At 48.6% G+C, this 17,028-nt stretch overlaps 2 protein-coding genes across 2 annotated transcripts; both read left to right on the top strand.

The window, feature by feature from the left end:
* The first annotated feature begins 5,609 nt into the window (after nt 1-5,609).
* Nucleotides 5,610-6,548, top strand: LOC130115833 (P2Y purinoceptor 14-like). The gene has a single exon (XM_056283685.1). The coding sequence runs from the start codon at nt 5,610-5,612 to the stop codon at nt 6,546-6,548; it is 939 nt and encodes a 312-aa protein (XP_056139660.1).
* Nucleotides 6,549-9,165: 2,617 nt separating this feature from the next.
* Nucleotides 9,166-10,143, top strand: LOC130115832 (P2Y purinoceptor 13-like). Its single transcript, XM_056283684.1, has one exon. It carries the CDS (start codon nt 9,166-9,168, stop codon nt 10,141-10,143), a length of 978 nt encoding a protein of 325 aa, XP_056139659.1.
* The last annotated feature ends 6,885 nt before the right edge of the window (nt 10,144-17,028 follow it).

Here is a 17,028-nt window from a genome sequence, read left to right as displayed (position 1 = left end):
TTGTCAGAACTCCTGTACAGTCTGGCTGACACTTGAGAAATGCTGATTTCTTCTGTGTTGTGTGTTTCCTTTCTCTCGCCAGCCTATAGGTCAGGTGGTGCTGACGTGTGACGGTGTTGAGAAAATGCCACGTCTTTACATGTCAACGGTGTGGTCTGCAATATAGCCGTCTAGCCTTTCCTCAGTTGCTCGCTGCCAGCAAACCCTAACACCTGCATATATTCCAAAATTCCTCACAACTTTTAACATACTGGGCAGGTGGTGCTGACATGTAGAAGCTGTGACCTCAGTAACATCAATATTGTTCCTTAAAGTTATTTAAAAAGGGGGGGGGGGACTTAGTAGACATTTGTGGTATAGTTGTGGTCCGCTTGAGCAGTAAGTGACCAAGGGGTCCTCAAGAATACTATAGGTGCCGAAGCAGATTTTTACTGAAAATGTTGTTACAACATCACCATGTGCACTGTTTACTATATCAGTTAACACTAAATGATCCTCATATTTATATATTTCAAAACTTTTTAACCCTTTTGTTCAATTTGAAACATTGATTCCTTGTTGAGGACAAGGTGATCTCCAGGTACGCAGATGATACGGAAACAAACTAAGTTGTTATGTGTTCTAATAGACGTGTTGAAATGTTATGGACATACACGGTGCTTATACGTGTAACCTTTTATGTACGTTTATCACTATAAAGGTCTTGATTTTTAACATAACTGTTTTCTCTGTAGGACATGTTTTGTCCCGAGTCTCCAAAATGGGTGTTATTTGTTCTGAAAAGAGACGCGGAGACTGTTGATGCAGTCTGTCGCCCAACATAATTCAGCATACACATTACATACGCCACGGCCTTTGTGACCTATATGATACTGAGTGGACAGGGTAAAAAGTCACAGAAGGACAGGGTAAAAAAGAAAAAGATGCTTCATCAAGAAGGTGAAAGGTGGGGAAAAAAAGGGTGCTCATTCTCAGGGAATAACAGGTTGAAAAGGGAACGAGTTAAACACGAAAAGAGAAAAAACACCAATGTGATACTGATGATGCTTTTCTATTAACTTATTTTTCCGGACAAACTCAGAAAACCAACACGGAGAACGACACGAAAGAACGTTCAGGTCTGGACACCGGGGGAGATGGCGTGTTACATGCTTTGCTTCTTATTCAGAGCCTGGGAAGTGAGACAGTACCGTCATGCCCACGAGCCTGTCTCGCTTTATCTGCGGCGAACCGTCGGGGCCTTCTAGGCCTTCGGTGAAGGCCCAAGACTCCACAGAAAAAGGAAAACACTTTCATAAATATAATACAATATTAGGTAACACTTTAGTATGGGGAACGGAGTCACCATTAATTAGGTGCTTATTAGCATGCAAATTAGCAACATATTGGCTCTTAATTGGTCATTATTACGTACTCATTAATGCCTTATTCTGCATGGCCTTATTGTACAACCAGTAAGCCATTAACTATGAGTTTTCCCTCTATAACCTCAGAAGTATTGCTTATTAGTAGTACCATCTCAATATGCTTTGCTTAGTATGGCCTTTATAAGGTGGTAGTACCACAAGAAGAGTTATTCTCCCTTACTAACACTTAATGAATATGGTCTGGTCTTACATAACAACACACAAAACTACAAGTGTTCATAGTGTTAAATTACTCTAAGTTTTTGTTACTTAGAATATGTTCCCCATACTAAAGTGACATCTTGATCATTACTAATTCACTAGTAATTAAGTTTTTTTATGTTCCCCATACTAAAGTGTTACCCAATCTTCTAATCAATTTGTTAATATCGCATTACATTTCGATTTCGACTACACATACGAATTCGGGAGGCTCTGCTTGCAGTCTACCCATAGGAGTTGAATCAAGTGCAACTACCAAGTCCAGTTGCACTTGATTCAACTCCTTTGGATAACCATGACCTGGATGAATGCGAACATTCACAGACATGCTTGCAGTCTCTAGGCCAAAAAATAAAAAATCATCCAATCAGCTTTTTCTCTCTGTTGTAACCGTGTGAGATGACTCCTCCTGCCAGGGCCTTCAGCATTTCGAGTGAAGGTCTCCGCTATCTAAAGTTAGGCGTTATTACTGGATTGACAGATTACTCAACCAATCAGATTTTGATGTGTAGCGGATGGGCGTATTCTTTCATACTTACACAGCATCATAGGACCTTCGCTGCATACAGCCACGTGACCGGTTGTTCATCCAATCATCAGCTGCATACAGCCAATTGACCGATTGTTCAGCCAATCAGCAGCAGCGCCTAGGTCGCGGTAGGTGGTGGCTAACGTTAGGTATCATTTGTGTTTTTGACTTAGCTAGCTAAGCTAGCTAGCCGCGGATGAGAGTAATGTCTCAAGGAGAAGTCGTGAATGATGTGGTGGCAGATTTATTAGTCACACCATTTTCAAGACCATCGTTTGGGGGAAAGCAAAGGATTGTGGAGTTGGGCGGACCAACCCCACAGTTAGCGGTTCTGACCCAACCGGGGAAGGCGTATGTGCGGCGTTTCCAGGCAGGCACCTCCGAAAGGTACCCGTGGCTCCCTGGATCCGAGCAAGGCGGAGAAGTGCTGCTGGGCCTGCTTGCTGTTCTGGTCAGAGAAGGGCTCATGGAACCACACAGGCTGTGATGGACCGTTTCATCCAGAAAGAAAAGAGAATGGATTTTGTCTTCAAATCGACAACACTGGTGAGTCAAATGTATTTTTTGTAGTTAGTTTAGTTAATTTGCTTAATGTTTGATTGTTTTAATGCCCAGCGGCCCGGCTGGGACGTGTTTGTTGAGGTTCTTGATAGCATATTTATATGCCCAGCGGGACTACTTCCAGTAAGGCTGTATGTTACACCTTGTCGCCACACGATGGCGCTGTTGTGAAGGTGAAAAGTGTCAAATAACGATGATTGTGATGATAAACACTTTTGCGACTGAAACATTGTAGCATGGCGATATGACGGCTGTCTTTGGGTAATTATGAGGAGGTGATGCCTCACCGAAGGCCTAGGTCTGAAATGCACGCTCCTCTACTGATTTATTAATGCGTCATCAGCAGTAACTGGGGAAACAGTGTTTTCGATAGGTCGCCTTTTTTTAGGGATTTCCCCCCTTTTTCTCCCCAATTGTACTTGGCCAATTACCCCACTCTTCCGAGCCGTCCCGGTCGCTGCTCCACCCCCTCTGCCGATCCGGGGAGGGCTGTGGACTACCACATGCCTCCTCCCATACATGTGGTGTCTCCCGTCGCTTCTTTTCACCTGACAGTGACTGCGTTTACACGCACCGTGAAGTCGAGGTACAGTTATAGCTCGATTAGGCCACGTAATTGGACTATTGTTGTCCCAGTATACAAGAACCGGGGGAGAATCTTGACCGACGTATGTCCGACCCGACCCCCGTACGGTAGGTGGCAATATGCCCCCTTTCAACTGCTTGCTACCCCCCCTTCAATTTTTCTCCCTTTTTCTCCCCAATTGTATGTGGCCAATTATCCCGCTGCTCCACCCCTTCTCTGCCGATCCAGGAGGCGCCCCGACCGACCAGAGGAGGCGCTAGTGGCGCTACCTGGTTGGTCTGCAACACGTTCCAAAAAGACCAACCATGTGAGCGAGGAGGAGAAAAGGAACAGAAGGAAGAGCACAGTCATCCCGTATGTTTCTGGGGTCTCCGAGAAACTCAGGAGAATTTTCAACAAACACCGCATCTCGGTATACTTCAAACCCAGCGACACACTCCGACAAAGACTGGTTCATCCCAAAGACCGTGTACCACACAACCAAAAAAGCAATCTGGTGTATGCTGCACAATGCAATGAGGATTGCACTGACCTATACATAGGAGAAACCGAACAACCACTACACAAACGGATGGCCCAACACAGCTAACTAACACCCCCAACGACCGTCGCTGCTAAACAAATGTAAATCAATAGCTCCGATGGTGTCAGGCGGGGCCAAACATTGGTGCACAAAAGAGCCATGGACATCAATAGCTCTGACAACAACTCCAAGAGGATAAATCTGAGTCTCATCACCAGCCAGTCAGACTAGCTTGGTCTAGTCAGAAAGGCACGAACTGAGGAAGCCTCTTGGATGAGAGGCGAAACGTCTTCACGGATATATACCAAGTCCAGTTGCACTTGATTCAACTCCTTTGGATAACCATGACCTGGATGAAGGAGAACATTCACAGACATCCTAGCTGTGTAGCTAGGAGCAGTGGGCAGCTGCAGCATCCAGGGAACAACTCCAGTTCTTCTTCCTGCTGCCTTGCTCAGGGGCACGGGCAGGAGTATCAACCCTAACATGCATGTCTTTTTGATGGTGGAAGGAAACCAGACACCCGGAAGAAACTCACGCAGACATGGGGAGATCATGCAAACTCCATACAGAAAGGACCTGGGACGGCCTGGGGTTCGAACCTCGGGCCCTCTTGCTGTGAGGCAACAGTGCTAACCAGTGGCCCACCGTGCCGCCCACTACTAGAGAAAACGTCAAGAGAGGCCAAACCTGGCTGTAACATGAACTCATATCGAACATCAGGTCAGATACACTCGTTATTTCTTTTTTATTTGTTCTGTCAAAAATGTCATTCTTTGGGATATGTTTTTTCGTTTTTGTTTTACATATTCAGGTACAACTTAACATGGAAGCTGCTCGCGCATAACAGGAAACAGTGACACAGATAAGGACTGAATGTTGTTCTGAAGCAGTGCTCTCCGGATAACTATCTTATATTTATTAGAAAACAGGAAATGCCTATTTGAAGATGTCTTGTCGAGCGAATAAGACAGAGTGCTGCATCTGCATACCTCCAAAGACCGTCAGCCTCTGATGATGTCCTCCACGTTGAAAAGCAACAACAGTATGGGTGAGTTTATTTATTTATTTGTCTGCCGCCGTCATTTCTCAGTTGTGTGATATGTAGAATAGAATAGAATAAAACTTTATTTGTCATTGTACAAGTACAACGAAATTTGAAAGTGCAGTTCTTATCAGTGCAAAGATCAATATAAAAAGAATAAAAAACATAAAACACAAACACGTTCATTTCTACATTCTACTGGACACCAACATATTATACAAAAAGTCAGGAATCAAGACTTCGCAGCATTTAGTGCGGTTATGGCTCGGGGATAGAAGCTGTTCTTTAGTCTATTTCTCCGAGCTCTTATCGTCCTGTAACATCTGCCCGAGGGCAGCAGTTCAAACAGATGGTGTCCTGGGTGGGATGGGTCCTTGAGGATGCCATGGGCTTTTTTGAGGCAGCGGGAACTGTATAGGTCTTCCAGGGAGGGGAGTGGGCATCCGATAATCTTCTGGGCAGTGGGGATGACCCTCTGGAGCACTTTCCTCTTTGCTATTGTGCAGCTGGCAAACCAGACACAAATGCGGTCGGTCAGTATGCTCTCTATGGAGCAGCGGTACAAGGACACAAGCAGTGAAGTGGTAAGGTGGTTCTTTCTGAGGATCCTCAGGAAGTAGAGTCTCTGCTGTGCCGTATAACAATGAAATGTGATTTATTTTCAGTGGACAGAGGAAATAAGAACTTTACTTTTGTAATAAATGTCTCTTGCAGAGTCGTCTCAGCTGCCTACCATGATGGCGCCTCCTCTGGTTTGTGACAGTGAATTTAAGAAAGACTCCGTGGACATGATTGTGTCCATCCTTTTCTTCCTCCTCTTCATCCCTGGCCTCATCCTCAACGGAGTAGCAGCCTGGGTCTCTTTACGCCTGCGTTGCAAGACCACCTTCGTGGTTTACCTGAAGAACTTGGTGGCTGCTGATTTGCTCATGACCTTGACCCTGCCTCTGGAAGCCACGAGTGGTTTGCCAAGTGCTCCCGTCATCTTAGAGGTGGTGTCTTGTAAATATTCTGCTGTGATTTTCTACTTCAGCATGTACATGAGCGTTATGCTGCTTGGCTTCATCAGTCTGGACCGCTTTTTCAAGGTAGTCAGACCCAACGGCAGGTTTTTGTGTCAGAACCCGCTGTTTGGGAAAGCTGTGTCGGCATCCATTTGGATGATTTATCTTTGTTTAGTCGTTGTACCCACAATAATACTCACTGATCAAGAACACAAGGGTGTCAGGAAAGACTATTGCATGAAAATGAAAAGCGAAGCGGGGCTGAGACTGCACAAAGGGGTGGTCCTGGGCAGCATGATTCTCTTCTGGGTTGTCTGTGCTGTTACCTGCTTCTGTTACACCTGCATAGCCTGGAGGGTTTGGAGGTCATATAGGACCTCTGGGAGCAACAGCAGTAAGGTGTGCCAGAAAACAAAAGCTCGGGTATTTGTAATCCTGGCGGTTTTCTTGTTGTGCTACGCCCCCTACCATGCCATACGTGTCCCCTACACTCAAGTTCAAGTTAGAATGGAGAACTGCAAAATGTCGACATTGTACAAGGCCAAGAAATTAACCTTGTGGCTTTCCGCCACCAACGTGTGTCTGGATCCACTCATCTATTTCTTCCTGTGTCGAGCTTTCAGGAAGAAACTGTATAAAATGTGCTCACTGGGGTCTCAGTCCACACCTTGAAACTCGGGCAACAAGGGAAAACCCCACATTTCTGGAACAATTTCTGTCGATGTGGTAAATACTCAAATCTGGACTGATGAAGAAAATAATCTTGTGTTAGACTCGCGTCAGTAACCGTTGACATACTCGCCGACCGTTTTAATGGCTTTGCACCCTCCAGGATTCCAGATGCAGGTCTTTGTCGTTTCAAATGTGAAAATGTACTCTGCAACTGAGATAGATCCTAATGCACTTTAGCCTTTTCTTGAAACTTAAGATGAGTTAGCCATGGAGTGGAAGCTTTCGGAAGGCAGGAAGTCCTGATCGCTTATCTGAGTATCACAAATACATGTCCGAACGTCGACATTATTATAAGCAGCAGTCAGTAGTTCAGCTGCAGTGATGACGGGTTTGATTAAACAATGTTCATTATGTGTTAATGCAAAATATATATATATATATATATATATATATATATATATATATATATTTACATTTTGGCCTGTAGATGACAGTAGGGTCAGTTTTTACGACTGAATACACCGTACGGACTGGAGTGTACTGCGGTGAACGGATGTCCTAGTACTATTTGAAGTACTATGTAATATATGCAAACAATATCCTGTATCGTGTGTCGCCCTGCATTAATCCGCTTGAATAAAAATGTCTTGTGTAATCTTTTATTGTGTCTCTCCAACTGCTGATGCAGGAAAAGCAACAATCTCACAGCATGGACACGCTAGAAACCCCACAAGATGTGATTTACATGTTTGTTGTAAGTTTTCCATACCGGCGGATGGATGTTGTCAGTGGATTTGCATGTGTCGGGGCGAGTGTCCTGACCACACATTTTCACCTTTTTATCAAAAGGGGGGTGTCGGTCTGTCAGCAGGCACAGCGTGGAAGGAAGCCAGTCCTGGTGAGTGTCTAAATATGTCTTTTTTCCTGTTTGCTGGAGACTAGCTCTGTCTTGCTGGGGGGTTATTTTGGGAATCTTCTCACTGGGATCACGTTGGGATTCAAACCCGATTACTACGTCGCCACGGCCTCGTCAGACGTCAAGGCGAAGACCGCAAAAATGAGGGTAAAACGAGAGTGGATGAACCGGTTCTGTTTTCAGGGGTGTTAGTAGCTTGTAGATGGTGCAGCCGGTGGCTGAGACTAAAGCGGGAGTGTCCGGTTCCCTCCCAACTCGGATGAACTCGGACACGTGACGCTGCGCTGGATGAAAAGTCATCACTGACTGCTCACAGAATCCAGCCAACACTATTAGAGGAGCAGTGCAAACGTCACGTATCATCATCATCATCATAAAACTAGCGGATTTTAATGTACTGAACAAAAGCTATTCTCTTGGTGCAAAAGGTAGAGTAGAAATAGAAATGGAAAAGGTTTTTTTGTTGTTTTTTTTTACTGTTGCTGTTTTTACTGATCCTGCCTTGCTGTAGTTAGTGGTCAACTATAGCAAGGCAGGCTATGTACTATAGAATTAGACTATTATATATTATATTTATATATTATAGGCTATTAGACTGACAACATCAGTCTGAATTTCAAAGTCAAGTCAGTTTTATTTGTGTAGCCCACTACCACAAATTACACGTTTGCCTCAGGGGGGCTTTACAGCAACACAACATCCTGTCCTGAGACCCTCACATGGGATAAGGAACAACTCCCTACAACATAGGGAGAAAGCTCAGGGAGAGCAGCAGAGGAGGATCTCTTCCCCCCAAGACGCACAACGTGCAGCAACGTTGTGTCCACACAATTTACACAATACAACACTGAAAGAGGATGACACAATTATAATGGGCTTATAATTATTAAAGAGGATAAACAGAATTGTAAGCTCAGTCCATTTTTGTGCAGCCTGCCCCATGTGTTCCTCCATGAGGTTAAACAGGGAACCCCTTCTGGATGGGCTACGCTGGGAAGTTCAACGCAAAAACCGCCACTTGTGTAATTCAGTGGTGACACTGGAGGTGTCGGTTTCAGCACACCGGATATATTCAGATCCTGTGGTGAACAACTCATTCAAATGACGAAAACAAGTGTCTAACTTGCCAGTAATGCAAATGAGGTTCAACGGGGTGAGCAGGAAACATCAGTAGGCCGACCTCGGGGGTCGTCCCGGGTCGTCCTCTGTGTGGAGTTTGCATGTTCTCCCCGTGTCCGCACGGGTTTCCTCCCACAGTCCAAAGACATGTTGGTCAGGTGACTCGGCCGTGCTAAATTGTCCCTAGGTATGTGGGTGTATGTGGGCCCTGTGGTGGCCTGGTGGCCTGTCCAGGGTGTCTCCCCGCCTGCCGCCCAATGACCGCTGGGATAGGCTCCAGCATCCCCGCGGCCCTGAGAGCAGGGTAAGCGGTTTATATAATGGATGGATAATCTGACCCCCCCCCGCCCTTCGCGTGACCTTGTTAGGGTTAGGGGGTCAGGGGTAACCCTAACCCCCCTAACCAGTTCACAAAAGAGGGTCAGGTTCTGTGGGGGAGTCAGAAACACTGGTGTTGGTCTTTATTTCCCAGCAGAATTTGTTGACTAATTCAAACTATGGATGATGCTTATCTTACTTTTCCTTATCCACCCCCACCCCCACCCCCACCCCGACACTGCTGTGTTTATTCCAGAATCTGGAATGGCCTCTGTGAACGCCTCCTCGGCATGCGCCCCCTTCAACACCGACACCTTTGACGTGGCCGTCGCTTGCCTGTTCTTCCTCATCTTTCCCTTGTCGTTGCTGCTCAACGGAGTAGCCGCCTGGATCTCGCTGCACCTGCGCTCCACCTCCACCTTCATCGTGTACCTGAAAAACCTGGTGGCGGCCGACCTCCTCATGACCTTGGCCATCCCGTTAATCGCGGCCAACACCCTCCCGGGATCGGTGGGCCCGTTAAAAGTGGTGATGTGCCGCTACACCCATGTCGTGTTCTACTGCTGCCTGTACACCAGCATCTGCCTGATGGGTCTCATCAGCCTCGACCGCTTCTTCAAAGTCGTCCGGCCTTGTGGCAGGTTGTGGGGCCAAAGCCTGGCCTTTAGCCATGTGATGTCCGCCGTGGTTTGGGGGGTGATTTTTGGAGGCACCGGTATCCCAACCGTCGTCCTAACTAACCGGCATCCTGGAAATGTCACTAAAAGTCTCTGCATGTCGATGAAAAGTCCAGCCGGTTTGAGTCTTCATGCAGGTGTGGTGCTGTTTATGAATGTGCTGTTCTGTTCCGTCGGCGTCCTGACGGTGGTTTGCTACCTCTGCATCACCAGCAAGGTCCTCCGGTCTTTCCGACGCTCCGGGAGCAACAACAGCCAGGGGAAACGGAAAACCAAACTAAGGGTGTTCTTGGTCCTGCTTGTGTTCTTTGTGTGTTTCCTGCCTTTCCACATGGTGCGCATCCCCTTCGCGTTCCACAGAGTGCACGATAAGCCTGCCTGCGTCCCGGTCTGGATGGGGATGGCCCACGACTTCACCCGCTGGCTCTCGACCACGAATACCTGCCTGGACCCGCTGCTCTACATCTATCTGTGCAGGGAATTCAAAGAGAAGCTGGACAGCATGCTGAGAACTGGAGGCAGTATCCGCACACACCCGGCAGAGAGTGAGGATGCTTCCATCTAGAGAGACGACCTGGGCCAGTTCTAGACACCGGTCCCGCTCCCCATGTGCACATGTGGTTGGGAGTTCACTCTTAATTTTATTTGATGATGAAATATTTAAGCGGCGCGGTGGCTCAGTGGTACCGCGGTCGCCTCACAGCAGGAAGGTCCTGGGTTCGAGCCCCGGGGTAGTCCAACCTCGGGGGTCGTCCTCTGTGTGGAGTTTGCATGTTCTCCCCATGTCTGTGTGTGTTTCCTTGGGGGTCCGGTTTCCTCCCACAGTCCAAAGACATGTAGGTCAGGTGAACCGGTCATACTGAATTGTCCCTAGGTGTGTGTGTGTGAGTGTGATGGCCTAGCGGCCTGCCCAGGGTGTCTCCCCGCCTGCCGCCCAGTGACTGCTGGGATAGGCTCTATGCAGCCTCCCCGCGACCCTGAGAGCGGGAGAAGCGGTTCGGATGATCAGAATCAGAAGACTTTATTCATCCCCGAGGGGAAATTGGTTAATGGATGGCATATTTAAACGGGTTCTGAATTCAGTAGCGTGCAGTGAGGTGCATGGCCGGTAGGCGGTGACTATACGTATTTGTGCCAGAGACTCGGCCTCGGCAGCCTGCATCCACGCATGCTAGCTTGGGAGCAAGCCATCCTGAATAGGCCATGCCTTTTATTGATAAAACAACAAGTTTTACATGATTTTTGAAATTATTATATAACAACAATCTTAACAAATTAAAGTTAAAAATAAATATTTTTTTTGGGGTAACTATCATGATATTTCATTTTTTCTTATTAGCCTGGCCTGGGTGAGGCACTGCCTCCCCTGACTGCACATCGCTGTCTGAATAAGGGAAGACAATTTCTACTGACAGTGGTACCTGTTGCTTTTGCTGCTTAAATGTTGTCTTGTGGTGCCCCCTAGTGGATTTATTATGCCCATCTTCCATGACGGCTGCAAAGTCGAGGCAGGAAAACAGCAGTGATGAGCCTTTTGATGCCGGTTTAAAACTTTTAAGCAATAAAATTAAGTATGTGCATATCTATCTATCTATCTATCTATCTATCTACCTATCTATCTATCTAATTATCTATCTATCTACCTATCTATCTATCTATCTATCTACCTATCTATCTATCTATCTATCTATCTATCTATCTATCTATCTATCTATCTATCTATCTATCTATCTATCTATCTACCTATCTATCTATCTACCTATCTATCCATCTGCATACTAATTTTTCAAGAATCTGCATCCAGGGTAAAAATAAATGAATAAGCGTTGGATGAAGAGGAAATTCATATCATCCATCCATCCATCCATCCATTATCCAAAGTTATCCTGCCCTCAGGGTCGTGGGGATGCTGGAGCCTATCCCAGCAGTCACTGGGCGGCAGGTGGGGAGACACCCTGGACAGGCATAGGGCACACACACACACACACACACACACACACACACACACACACACACACACACACACACACACACACACACACACACACACACACACACACACACCTAGGGACAGTTTAGTATGGCAGATTCACCTGACCTACATGTCTTTGGACTGTGGGAGGAAACCCAGGACCTTCTTGCTGTGAGGCGACCACGCTAACCACTGCGCCACCGTGCCGCCAAATTCAAATCAATAATATGACATTAGGTAAACTTGGTCGTTTTCCAGCCGGTCCCAGTCATGTCAGGCTTCTCTGTGGTTGTGGTGGGACTGCTACACTACATAATGGCCTGGGATCTTACCACACTATGGCTCTAGTTGCAAGGGAATGGTAATTTTGCTTATTTTTGCATGTGTCTGGGTGACGTGTCAGTGTGGTCACAGACGAGATGTTGTAGTTTTCATTAGGAAAATCAAAGGCTGACTGGAAGTGACGACCCGGTCACTGTCATGCAGTTCAGCCTGGTGCACTGTCATGCAGTTCAGTCCGGTCACTGTCATGCAATTCAGCCGGTCACTGTCATGCAGTTCAGCCGGTCACTGTCATGCAGTTCAGCCCGGTCACTGTCATGCAGTTCAGCCTGTCACTGTCATGCAATTCAGCCGGTCACTTTCATGCAGTTCAGCCGGTCACTTTCATGCAGTTCAGCCCGGTGCACTGTCATGCAGTTCAGCTCGGTCACGGTCATGCAGTTCAGCCCCCGTCACTGTCATGCAGTTCAGCCCCATCACTGTCATGCAGTTCAGCCGGTCACTGTCATGCAGTTCAGCCGGTCACTGTCATGCAGTTCAGCCCGGTCACTGTCATGCAGTTCAGCCAGTCACTGTCATGCAGTTCAGCCCGGTCACTGTCATGCAGTTCAGCCGGTCACTGTCATGCAGTTCAGCCTGGTCACTGTCATGCAGTTCAGCCGGTCACTGTCATGCAGTTCAGCCCGGTCACTGTCATGCAGTTCAGCCAGTCACTGTCATGCAGTTCAGCCCGGTCACTGTCATGCAGTTCAGCCGGTCACTGCCATGCAGTTCAGCCTGGTCACTGTCATGCAGTTCAGCCCGGTCACTGTCATGCAGTTCAGCCTGGTGCACTGTCATGCAGTTCAGCCTGGTGCACTGTCATTCAGTTCAGCCCGGTGCACTGTCATGCAGTTCAGCCCGGTCACTGTCATGCAGTTCAGCCCGGTCACTGTCATGCAGTTCAGCCTGGTGCACTGTCATGCAGTTCAGCCTGGTGCACTGTCATGCAATTCAGCCCCATCACTGTCATGCAGTTCAGCCCGGTCACTGTCATGCAGTTCAGCCCGATGCACTGTCATGCAGTTCAGCCCGGTCACTGTCATGCAGTTCAGCCCGGTCACTGTCATGCAGTTCAGCCCGGTCACTGTCATGCAGTTCAGCCTGGTGCACTGTCATGCAGTTCAGCCCGGTCACTGTCATGCAGTTCAGCCCGATGCACTGTCATGCAGTTCAGCCCGGTCACTGTCATGCAGTTCAGCCCAATGCGTCCTCGCTTGCTCTTCCGGGTCTTGGTGGCTAAACTGTCCAACCAGATTTTGGCGGTTATTAAAAAACCAGGGTGAAAAGCAAAGCGTCCAAACTTGTGACTGCAGAATCATCTTTAATGCAGTCAGTAGCACCGGAAATATTTCAGGGATTTGAAACTGATGCCGTTTCATAACTTCATAACTTCATAATTTCACTTTGTGGAACTTCACTCACCCTCCTATTGTGTTCGTTTTCAAGTTTAGATGTGTGCAACATACCTTTATTTATTTATTTATTTATTTATTTATTCATTAATCAAAACAAGGCTTCGTTACATCTTCAACAATGGCCTACTGAATATAATAAAACACATTTTGGTCATTTTTCTTTTTTTTAAATGCCTATAAAAAAGTTACATCTGTGGTTTTAGGGGTCAAATTCGACCCGGTAGTAACTGTGGGTTGTTTATGCCGAGCAACACATAGCAAATGTTGCCAAACCACCATGAATAACAAACGTTACAACAAAACAAGAATAATAAGAATAAAGTCCTGTAACAATAGTATGATGATATTATGTCATAATATTAAAATTGTGTTTCATGGCAAGAAAGTGTGTTGACTTGAAGTCACTTGGAGTGTTGCATGTAGCAAATATGATCCCACCCACACCCACACCCTCACCCTCATCCTCATCCACACCATACACCCTCACCCATACCCTCACCCACGCCCATACCCTCACCCACACCCACACCATACACCCATACCCTCACCCACACCCATACCATACACCCTCACCCACACCCACACCCTCACCCACGCCCATATCCTCACCCACACCATACACCCACACCCTCACCCTCACCCTCATCCACACCATACACCCTCACCTATACCCTCACCTATACCCACACCCATACCATACACCCTCACCCTCATCCACACCATACACCCTCACCCATACCCTCACCCACGCCCGTACCCACACCCACACCCTCACCCTCACCCTCATCCACACCATACACCCTCACCCACACCCTCACCCTCACCCTCATCCACACCATACACCCTCGCCCATACCCTCATCCACACCATACACCCTCACCCACACCCTCGCCCATACCCTCACCCAAAACATACACCCACACCCACACCATACACCCTCACCCACACCCATACCCTCACCCACACCCTCATCCACACCCATACTCTCACCCACACCCATGCCCATACCCTCACCATACACCCATACCCTCACCCACACCACCCACCCTCGCCCTCACCCTCACCCTGTCTCTCTCACACCCAGGGCCGCACTGGCCATCTGGCCGTTCTGGAAAAGTCCAGAGCGGTTTCCAGAACGGTGGGTCATCGACCAGTTGCGTCAGATAGAGTGACGCTGACAGTCGACAGCAGAGGGCGCTAATGCATTTATTTGCTAAGCATTAAAAAAACCCAGACAACTGACGAAGAAGAGTGGTTTGTTGGTTACGGCCAGCAGGAAACGAAAGAAGAAAGGTGGGTGTGAAAAGTTGAAAGAAAGAAAAGAGCGAAGTCACTGAAGATGGACGCTTCGAAGTTTACAAAGCTTACGGAGCTGTTTGGCTGCAGCGCCACCACCAGCAGCAGTACCGCAGTCACCGAACCGTCAAACGAGTGTTGAGGACACATGGCAGCTGAGCCTGAGCAGCATCTGCAAGCTGCTCATCACGATGAGGGACAGCAGAGGGACAGGGACAGACAGCAGAGGCAGAGGGACGGACAGCAGAGGGAGAGGGACGGACAGCAGAGGGAGAGGGACAGCAGAGGCAGAGGGACGGACAGCAGAGGCAGAGGGACGGACAGCAGAGGCAGAGGGACAGACAGCAGAGGGAGAGGGACAGCAGAGGCAGAGGCAGAGGGACGGACAGCAGAGGCAGAGGGACAGCAGAGGCAGAGGGACGGACAGCAGAGGGAGAGGGACGGACAGCAGAGGCAGAGGGACCGACAGCAGAGGCAGAGGGACGGACAGCAGAGGGAGAGGGACGGACAGCAGAGGGAGAGGGACAGCAGAGGCAGAGGCAGAGGGACGGACAGCAGAGGCAGAGGGACGGACAGCAGAGGGACAGGGACAGAGACGGACAGCAGAGACAGAGGGACGGACAGCAGAGGCAGAGGGACGGACAGCAGAGGCAGAGGCACGGACAGCAGAGGCAGAGGGACAGACAGCAGAGGGACAGACGGACAGCAGAGGCAGAAGGACGGACAGCAGAGGCAGAGGGACGGACAGCAGAGGCAGAGGGACGGACAGCAGAGGCAGAGGGATGGACAGCAGAGGGACAGAGACGGACAGCAGAGGCAGAGGGACGGACAGCAGAGGGACAGAGACGGACAGCAGAGGCAGAAGGACGGACAGCAGAGGCAGAGGGACGGACAGCAGAGGCAGAGGGACGGACAGCAGAGGCAGAGGGACGGACAGCAGAGGCAGAAGGACGGACAGCAGAGGCAGAAGGACGGACAGCAGAGGCAGAGGGACGGACAGCAGAGGCAGAGGGATGGACAGCAGAGGGACAGAGACGGACAGCAGAGGCAGAGGGACGGACAGCAGAGGGACAGAGACGGACAGCAGAGGCAGAAGGACAGCAGAGGCAGAGGGACGGACAGCAGAGGGACAGGGACGGACAGCAGAGGCAGAGGGACGGACAGCAGAGGCAGAGGGACGGCAGAGGCAGAGGGACGGACAGCAGAGGGACAGCAGAGGGACAGAGACGGGCAGCAGAGGCAGAGGGACGGACAGCAGAGAGATTTTCATATGGCCAAGTTGTACTGGTAAGTAGCCAGGCAGGGACACAATTACATGTATTGAGGTTGTGCTGCCCCCCTCTGGCTGTAGTTAGATTCTATCAGCTGGTCTGCACGATTAGCCTACGTCACCCACATGAGGCCGCGCCGTGTCTCTAGCCACACTAGATCTGGTTTACTAGAATTAATGAAGACACGAGGCCCAGTAATCCTTTTTGTGAAACGATACTGTCATTTGGGGCGGCATGGTGGCGCAGTGGTTAGCGCGGTCGCCTCACAGCAAGAAGGTCCTGGGTTCGAGCCCCGGGGTAGTCCAACCTTGGGGGGGGGGGTCGTCCCGGGTCGTCCTCTGTGTGGAGTTTGCATGTTCTCCCCGTGTCTGTGTGGGTTTCCTCCCACAGTCCAAAGACATGTAGGTCAGGTGACTCGGCCATACTAAATTGTCCCTAGGTACGACTGTGTGTGGGGGGGGCCCTGTGTGATGGCCTGGCAGTCTGTCCAGGGTGTCTCCCCGCCTGCCGCCCAATGACTGCTGGGATAGGCTCCAGCGACCCTGCGAGCAGGATGAGCGGTTTGGATAATGGATGGATGGATAGTGTTATTTGAGTTATTCAGATTCAATTCAAAACTTTATTGCAGACTCAGGGTCCATAACAGACAAAGACAAATGGGTAAAGACAAACCCCACACAAGACACAGAGTGAACACAATAAATAAGATAAATGGAACAAGTCGGTGTCTTATAAGAAGGCAGCTGTAGCGGTGGGCCCACTGCCGGGACTGGTAGCGTGTGGCTCTGAGTCTTATATTAGCTAAACTCTTGATGATTACATTATCAGAGTCACTGAGCCGGCAAATAAATGTATACATGAGCTTTCTTAGAAGAGTGTGAAAGGTACTGACTCCTGCAGCCACAGACATTCACTTGCACTACACCATCTAGGTCTTTTTACTGGTATTCTCACTGCATCATTATAAGCCACTCGAAGCCTCTGTAAGCTTGCTTTTTTATAGTTTGACCACAGGTGTGCAGTATAAAGTGGTGTACAATATGTAGTTTGACCACAGGTGTGCAGTATAAAGTGGTGTACAATATGTAGTTTGACCACAGGTGTGCAGTATAAAGTGGTGTACAATATGTAGTTTGACCACAGGGGGCAGTATAAAGTGGTGTACAATATGT

This window comes from Lampris incognitus, chromosome 7, assembly GCF_029633865.1.
Source record: "Lampris incognitus isolate fLamInc1 chromosome 7, fLamInc1.hap2, whole genome shotgun sequence".
Lineage (NCBI taxonomy): Eukaryota > Metazoa > Chordata > Actinopteri > Lampriformes > Lampridae > Lampris > Lampris incognitus.
This window is presented reverse-complemented; position numbering and strand designations above follow the sequence as displayed.